This window comes from Penaeus vannamei, chromosome 18 (genome assembly GCF_042767895.1).
Source record: "Penaeus vannamei isolate JL-2024 chromosome 18, ASM4276789v1, whole genome shotgun sequence".
NCBI classification, from domain to species: Eukaryota; Metazoa; Arthropoda; class Malacostraca; order Decapoda; family Penaeidae; genus Penaeus; species Penaeus vannamei.
Window position 1 is genome coordinate 18,433,327 of NC_091566.1, and position 10,000 is coordinate 18,443,326.

At 45.3% G+C, this 10,000-nt stretch overlaps 1 protein-coding gene across 1 annotated transcript in view; it reads right to left on the minus strand.

Moving 5' to 3' along the window:
- Nucleotides 1–10,000, minus strand: part of LOC138864860 (uncharacterized) — an 89,710-nt gene that overhangs the window by 2,639 nt on the left and 77,071 nt on the right. The window contains exon 4 of the mRNA XM_070133489.1: nt 9,806–9,944. Coding sequence (XP_069989590.1) covers nt 9,806–9,944 — 139 coding nt within the window. The remainder of the gene's footprint in view (nt 1–9,805; nt 9,945–10,000) is intronic.

A 10,000-nucleotide genomic window follows, 5' to 3' on the forward strand; every position in this document is an offset into this window, starting at 1 on the left:
TTAGGTTCCCGATAACAATCATTCGAAGGATGTTTCCTTTCTCGATCTGGTTAATTCAGCTTTATCTTCTGTAGATTTTTAAAAATGCATCTCAGTAGTTCTGTATCGCCTGTGCATTTGCAGATAGCTTTCTAGGCATATGTTCAATCCCAGATTAGTGACGAAGACAACAAATATTATTGGGTGTTCAAACTAATCCCTGCGGGACTCCACTAGGCACTTATCGAAATGGAAAGAGTTTGTCTCTAATAACTGTTTTCGTCGATATATAGGAAGTATATTAGCAGTATTTCTCTATAAATCCAAGTCGGCTCTGGAATGGCGGCGCACTGCAAGTTTCACAAAACAGTATAATAATAATTTTGAAAAATCGGTAAATAGAAAAGTAATAGAACAAAAGCATGCCTCCGCTCATACGTATTGTAGGCCTGTAAACGGAACAGACAGACTGAGGATCTAGGCCGCGTCGAATGCACTTCCTCGTTGCCAGATGTAGCGCCATAAATCATTAAACTATCGTACATGTTTAGATTCATTTTTTATAATGAAATTTAGTTTGAAATATATTGAAAGTGACATAAAGACATTTTTTTCACCGGTTCCATATTGTTTTAGTGTGAGATTGATACAGTTGTACACCTGACAGTACGTGTCTAGGGGGATGTAGCTCAGCAGCTGTTGTGCAACAATGTTCCATCTGTTCATTTGCTTATTCCAAATCTGTGCAACCAACCCAGATATCTCGCTGCTGCAATATCTCAGCAGAGTTTTACGACACATGATCTACCCTCCCTGAATACAAATTGCTTGTAATATATGCATTTCTCAGAAAGTACGACCTGTTTCGTTTCTGGTTTGTATATTACAATGGTTAGTGACTTTGGGCAATAATTCTGAAGGATTTCGTTATCATCACCCTTTGCTAATTTCCATGTTTGCTAATTTCCACGTTATAGGTGGGTTCCTTTTTCTCAGCGACTTGGAACATCAGTTGGAACGGCGACAGCCTCTCCTTCCTCGGTGTGATGCTATCTCATTCATAGTGTCATAATAACGGGGCTCATTTCTGTTTCAAAGCCGGCATCTTGAACAAAAGCTGATTGGATTTCTCCTTTCATTCGTTAGGTCTATTCGTTTTTTATCTCCATTTTCAGTCTTTCTTGGCTTCCCGTAGCCCAGTTATGATAATTTCTCCATATGTCCAATAATTTATAACCAATATATCCTGAACCTTTACCATAAGAGCTGTTTTTTTTTCATTTTTTTTTCTCTCTCTTTCTGGCTTATCTGCATCTGAAATACATTTATTCTCTCTTTTATTCAAGTCGAGAGTTTCGATACAGATCTATCAATCCTATTATGAATTGCATAAGGTCTTTAATATTATGTCTATTTCTTCATCTCGACTCTTTTTCCCTTTAGGTTTTATCCAAGAAGAACTTGTGCGGCTTGCCTAATTTTCTCTGTCATAACAGAGCCCCTCTTATTTCGTATCGTCATGTGGGTTCTGTAAAAGACAGTATATCAGTTTTAGTTTTTTTTCCCCAGAGGAGGAAGGTATTATGTCGTCTTTGTTTCTTGTGAATAAGTCAGGCAAGAACGTGCCGACCTATGTTTCCTTCCCGAGTGCTTTCCACGATCTATGTTACGCTTTCGGATATAGACTTACCCAGTCGATCGTGATATTGCAACCTCCAGTTCAGAAAAGGAAAAGGAAAAAAAAAAACTGATCTAGTTTCCATAGTTTGTAGTCATTTTTATAGACGAGTTTATCGTGAACTCTTTTAATCTTTTATCTCCTTTACTTTATTTTGTTTTATCTTTACTTTATTTATTATGTATGAGGTAGTCTGTAAGTAGCAACACTTACTAACGTCTTTGTATCGATTTCAGTAGCCTCTAAGTCCTCTACTAATAGCACTATTATTTTTCTGCTAGTACTCTCACTATTACCTTCTATCCTAGCATTTCCCACAGTATTATAGTCGTGTCCCAATATTGGATTTCGTGAGAACGACTCGAATTTGGTCTTACTGGTTCACATTACGCCCGTTTCTATATCAGTTTATTTGTTTCAGTTGCGGCCCTGGTTTTAACAATTTGAAAGATAAGGAGTCTGTTGCTCACTGTGGCCTTTCGGTGTTTATTTCATGTGTGATGCGAATGATTCTTTTTGTTTCCCGGTCTGGAAGTAAACTCTTTGGCTTGGAAACTTTCCATTCCCCAAGCGAACATTTTTCCTGTTTGTTTTACTTACTTTTCGTCATTAACTTTAACTTTTTTCTATTTTCTGAAGTTTGATCATTTCTCTTGGTCTGTACGTGTGTTTGTGTGTGAGTGTGTGCGCGTGTCCAAGAGATTATTTGTTATGATTTATGTTACCATTAACATCATCCTCATTATTGATGTTATTATACTTATTATTATCATTAATATCACTATTGCTATTATTATCATCATTATCATTATCATTTTCATCATCATCATTATCATCATCATCGTCTTCCTCATCATCATTATCACCATCATTATCATCATCATCATCATTATTAATATTTTTCTCCTCCTCTTCATAATTATTATCATCGTCATCATCATTATCATTATCATCATCATCGGTATCATCATCATTACCCTCCTCCTCCTCCGCATTATCATCATCATCCTAATAGACCGCATTTACAGAAAGACCCCTCTACACCCCCCCCCACCCCCTTACCCACGCGCACACAAACCGCCACGTACATCAACCGTCCAACACACACACACACTCACACGCATATACCTTAACGGAGCCAACTTCCTGAATGCCAAAGACCGAAGCTTTGGGCTCCTCAAAAAACCTTCTCTTTACGTAAAATCTAGTTTTCTCTTCCTGTGAGTCCTTGTTAGACGGTCTTTGGCTGAAATGACGCGCCAGATCCCCAAAGCCTGCGATGCTATCAGGCTCTTGTCAATATAGTGGAGAAAGAAGTTCAGTTTTTCTTTTCTTTTCTTTTCCTTCTTTTTCTTGTTTGATCGCTTTTTTATGTGTCTAAGGTTTACTCGGTTTCCTTTGTTTTGGTTTTTATTAAGTTGTATCATCATTATGATCATCTTCATCATTTTTCTTATTAATGCACATTCACTCATTCAGTCCACCTACACATCCACTTAGCCAATCCATCTACACATCCCCCTCATCCATATAATCCACTTAACCCCTCTATCCACTCAGCCAATCCATCTGCACATCCCCTCATCCACATAATCCACTTAACCCCTCTATCCACTCAGCCAATCCACTTGCACATCCCCTCATCCACATAATCCACTTAACTCCTCTATCCACTCAGCCACTCCATCTGCACATCCCCTCATCCACATAATCCACTTAAACCCTCTATCCACTCAGCCAATCCATCTGCACATCCCCTCATCCACATAATCCACTTAACCCCTCTATCCACTCAGCCAATCCACTTGCACATCCCCTCATCCACATAATCCACTTAACTCCTCTATCCACTCAGCCACTCCATCTACACATCCCCTCATCCACATAATCCACTTAAACCCTCTATCCACTCAGCCAATCCATCTGCACATCCCCTCATCCACATAATCCACTTAACCCCTCTATCCACTCAGCCACTCCATCTGCACATCCCCTCATCCACATAATCCACTTAAACCCTCTATCCACTCAGCCAATCCATCTGCACATCCCCTCATCCACATAATCCACTTAACCCCTCTATCCGCTCAGCCACTCCATCTGCACATCCCCTCATCCACATAATCCACTTAACTCCTCTATCCACTCGGCCAATCCATCTGCTCATCCCCTCATCCACATAATCCACTTAACCCCTCTATCCACTCAGCCAATCCATCTGCACATCCCCTCATCCACATAATCCACTTAACCCCTCTATCCACTCAGCCAATCCACTTGCACATCCCCTCATCCACATAATCCACTTAACTCCTCTATCCACTCAGCCACTCCATCTGCACATCCCCTCATCCACATAATCCACTTAAACCATCTATCCACTCAGCCAATCCATCTGCACATCCCCTCATCCACATAATCCACTTAACCCCTCTATCCACTCAGCCACTCCATCTGCACATCCCCTCATCCACATAATCCACTTAACCCCTCTATCCACTCAGCCAATCCATCTGCACATCCCCTCATCCACATAATCCACTTAACCCCTCTATCCGCTCAGCCACTCCATCTGCACATCCCCTCATCCACATAATCCACTTAACTCCTCTATCCACTCGGCCAATCCATCTGCTCATCCCCTCATCCACATAATCCACTTAACTCCTCTATCCACTCAGCCAATCCATCTGCACATGCGCTCATCCACATAATCCACTTAAACCCTCTATGCACTCAACCAATCCATCTGCACAACCCCTCATCCACATAATCCACCTAACCCCCCTGTGCACTCAGCCACTCCAGGTGCACACCTCCTCATCCACATAATCCACTTAACTCCTCTATCCACTCAGCCACTCCATCTGCACAACCCCGCATCCCCATAATACATTTAAACCCTCTATCCACTCAGTCACTCCATCTGCACATCCCCTCATCCACATAATCCACTTAAACCCTCTATCCACTCAGCCACTCCATCTGCACATCCCCTCATCCACATAATCCACTTAACTCCTCTATCCACTCAGCCACTCCATCTGCACATCCCCTCATCCACATAATCCACTTAACTCCTCTATCCACTCAGCCAATCCATCTGCACATCCCCTCATCCACATAATCCACTTAAACCCTCTATCCACTCAACCAATCCATCTGCACATCCCCTCATCCACATAATCCACTTAACCCCTCTATCCACTCAGCCAATCCATCTGCACATCCCCTCATCCACATAATCCACTTAACCCCTCTATCCACTCGGCCAATCCATCTGCACATCCCCTCATCCACATAATCCACTTAACCCCTCTATCCACTCAGCCAATCCATCTGCACATCCCCTCATCCACATAATCCACTTAAACCCTCTATCCACTCAGCCACTCCATCTGCACATCCCCTCATCCACATAATCCATTTAACCCCTCTATCCACTCGGCCAATCCATCTGCTCATTCCCTCATCCACATAATCCACTTAATCCCTCTATCCACTCACCCAATCCATCTGCACATCCCCTCATCCACATAATCCACTTAAACCCTCTATCCGCTCAGCCACTCCATCTGCACATCCCCTCATCCACATAATCCATTTAACCCCTCTATCAACTCGGCCAATCCATCTGCTCATCCCCTCATCCACATAATCCACTTAACCCCTCTATCCACTCAGCCAATCCATCTGCACATCCCCTCATCCACATAATCCACTTAAACCCTCTATCCACTCAGCCACTCCATCTGCACATCCCCTCATCCACATAATCCATTTAACCCCTCTATCCACTCGGCCAATCCATCTGCTCATCCCCTCATCCACATAATCCACTTAATCCCTCTATCCACTCAGCCAATCCATCTGCACATCCCCTCATCCACATAATCCACTTAAACCCTCTATCCACTCAGCCAATCCATCTGCACATCCCCTCATCCACATAATCCACTTAAACCCTCTATCCACTCAGCCACTCCATCTGCACATCCCCTCATCCACATAATCCACTTAAACCCTCTATCCGCTCAGCCACTCCATCTGCACATCCCCTCATCCACATAATCCACTTAACCCCTCTATCCACTCAGCCAATCCATCTACACATCCCCCCATCCACATAATCCACTTAAACCCTCTATCCACTCAGCCAATCCATCTGCACATCCCCTCATCCACATAATCCACTTAACCCCTCTATCCGCTCACCCACTCCATCTGCACATCCCCTTATCCAGATAATCCACTTAACCCCTCTATCCACTCAGCCACTCCATCTGCACATCCCCTCATCCACATAATCCACTTAACCCCTCTATCCACTCAGCCAATCCATCTGCACATCCCCTCATCCACATAATCCACTTAACCCCTCTATCCACTCAGCCACTCCATCTGCACATCCACTCATCCACATAATCCACTTAACCCCTCTATCCACTCAGCCAATCCATCTGCACATCCCCTCATCCACATAATCCACTTAACCCCTCTATCCACTCACCCACTCCATCTGCATATCCCCTCATCCACATAATCCACTTAACCCCTCTATCCACTCAGCCACTCCATCTGCACATCCACTCATCCACATAATCCACTTAACCCCTCTATCCACTCAGCCAATCCATCTGCACATCCCCTCATCCACATAATCCACTTAACCCCTCTATCCACTCAGCCAATCCATCTGCACATCCCCTCATCCACATAATCCACTTAACCCCTCTATCCACTCAGCCAATCCATCTGTACATCCCCTCATCCACATAATCCACTTAACCCCTCTATCCACTCACCCAATCCATCTGCACATCCCCTCATCCACATAATCCACTTAACCCCTCTATCCACTCGGCCAATCCATCTGCACATCCCCTCATCCACATAATCCACTTAACCCCTCTATCCACTCAGCCACTCCATCTGCACACCCCCTCATCCACATAATCCACTTAACCCCTCTATCCACTCACCCACTCCATCTGCACATCCCCTCATCCACATAATCCACTTAACCCCTCTATCCACTCAGCCAATCCATCTGCACATCCCCTCATCCACATAATCCACTTAACCCCTCTATCCACTCAGCCAATCCATCTGCACATCCCCTCATCCACATAATCCACTTAACCCCTCTATCCACTCACCCACTCCATCTGCACATCCCCTCATCCACATAATCCACTTAACCCCTCTATCCACTCAGCCAATCCATCTGCACATCCCCTCATCCACATAATCCACTTAATCCCTCTATCCACTCAGCCAATCCATCTGCACATCCCCTCATCCACATAATCCACTTAACCCCTCTATCCACTCAGCCAATCCATCTGCACATCCCCTCATCCACATAATCCACTTAACCCCTCTATCCACTCACCCACTCCATCTGCACATCCCCTCATCCACATAATCCACTTAACCCCTCTATCCACTCACCCACTCCATCTGCACATCCCCTCATCCACATAATCCACTTAACCCCTCTATCCACTCACCCACTCCATCTGCACATCCCCTCATCCACATAATCCACTTAACCCCTCTATCCACTCAGCCACTCCATCTGCACATCCCCTCATCCACATAATCCACTTAACCCCTCTATCCACTCAGCCACTCCATCTGCACATCCCCTCATCCACATAATCCACTTAACCCCTCTATCCACTCACCCACTCCATCTGCACATCCCCTCATCCACATAATCCACTTAACCCCTCTATCCACTCACCCACTCCATCTGCACATCCCCTCATCCACATAATCCACTTAACCCCTCTATCCACTCAGCCACTCCATCTGCACATCCCCTCATCCACATAATCCACTTAACCCCTCTATCCACTCAGCCAATCCATCTGCACATCCCCTCATCCACATAATCCACTTAACCCCTCTTTCCACTCAGCCAATCCATCTGCACATCCCCTCATCCACATAATCCACTTAACCCCTCTATCCACTCAGCCAATCCATCTGCACATCCCCTCATCCACATAATCCACTTAACTCCTCTATCCACTCAGCCAATCCATCTGTACATCCTCTCATCCACATAATCCACTTAATCCCTCTATCCACTCAGCCAATCCATCTGCACATCCCTTCATCCACATAATCCACTTAACCCCTCTTTCCACTCAGCCAATCCATCTGCACATCCCCTCATCCACATAATCCACTTAACCCCTCTATCCACTCAGCCAATCCATCTGCACATCCCCTCATCCACATAATCCACTTAATCCCTCTATCCACTCAGCCAATCCATCTGCACATCCTCTCATCCACATAATCCACTTAATCCCTCTATCCACTCAGCCACTCCATCTGCACATCCTCTCATCCACATAATCCACTTAACCCCTCTATCCATTCAGCCACTCCATCTGCATATCACCTCATCCACATAATCCACTTAATCCCTCTATCCACTCAGTCAATCCATCTGCACATCCCCTCATACACATAATCCACTTAAACCATCTATCCACTCAGCCAATCCATCTGTACATCCCCTCATCCACATAATCCACTTAACCCCTCTATCCACTCAGCCAATGCATCTGCACATCCCCTCATCCACATACTCCACTTAAGCCCTCTATCCACTCAGCCACTCCATCTGCACATCCCCTCATCCACATAATCCAGTTAATCCCTCTATCCACTCACCCACTCCATCTGCACATCCCCTCATCCACATAATCCACTTAACCCCTCCATCCACTCAGCCAATCCATCTGCACATCCCCTCATCCACATAATCCACTTAAACCCTCTATCCGCTCAGCCACTCCATCTGCACATCCCCTCATCCACATAATCCACTTAACCCCTCTATCCACTCAGCCACTCCATCTACATATCCCCTCATCCACATAATCCACTTAATCCCTCTATCCACTCAGCCAATCCATCTGCACATCCCCTCATCCACATAATCCACTTAACCCCTCTATCCACTCACCCACTCCATCTGCACATCCCCTCATCCACATAATCCACTTAACCCCTCTATCCACTCAGCCACTCCATCTGCACATCCCCTCATCCACATAATCCACTTAATCCCTCTATCCACTCAGCCAATCCATCTGCACACCCCCTTATCCACATAATCCACTTAAACCCTCTATCCACTCAGCCAATCCATCTGCACATCCCCTCATCCACATAATCCACTTAACCCCTCTATCCACTCAGCCAATCCATCTGCACATCCCCTCATCCACATAATCCACTTAACCCCTCTATCCACTCACCCACTCCATCTGCACATCCCCTCATCCACATAATCCACTTAACCCCTCTATCCACTCGGCCAATCCATCTGCATATCCCCTCATCCACATAATCCACTTAACCCCTCTATCCACTCAGCCACTCCATCTGCACATCCTCTCATCCACATAATCCACTTAACCCCTCTATCCACTCAGCCACTCCATCTGCACATCCCCTCATCCACATAATCCACTTAACCCCTCTATCCACTCAGCCAATCCATCTGCACATCCCCTCATCCACATAATCCACTTAACCCCTCTTTCCACTCACCCACTCCATCTGCACATCCCCTCATCCACATAATCCACTTAACCCCTCTATCCACTCACCCACTCCATCTGCACATCCCCTCATCCACATAATCCACTTAACCCCTCTATCCACTCACCCACTCCATCTGCACATCCCCTCATCCACATAATCCACTTAATCCCTCTATCCACTCACCCACTCCATCTGCACATCCTCTCATCCACATAATCCACTTAACCCCTCTATCCACTCACCCACTCCATCTGCACATCCCCTCATCCACATAATCCACTTAACCCCTCTATCCACTCACCCACTCCATCTGCACATCCCCTCATCCACATAATCCACTTAACCCCTCTATCCACTCACCCACTCCATCTGCACATCCCCTCATCCACATAATCCACTTAACCCCTCTATCCACTCAGCCAATCCATCTGCACATCCCCTCATCCACATAATCCACTTAATCCCTCTATCCACTCGGCCAATCCATCTGCACATCCCCTCATCCACATAATCCACTTAATCCCTCTATCCACTCGGCCAATCCATCTGCACATCCTCTCATCCACACAAACTCACCAGCAGATATTGTGATCTCGCTCATCCTGGGTTATGTTGAGGTTTAAATGCTGCTGATTGACCAGGTGTTTGAAGTGATGGTTGCACTTCTCCCAGTCTTCTCCCACTTCCTCCATGCACGGTCCGTGGGAGAGGTACTCTGCGAGGAAAAAGGGGAAATTCATTAATTGCTTATTAATTAATTAATTTATTATT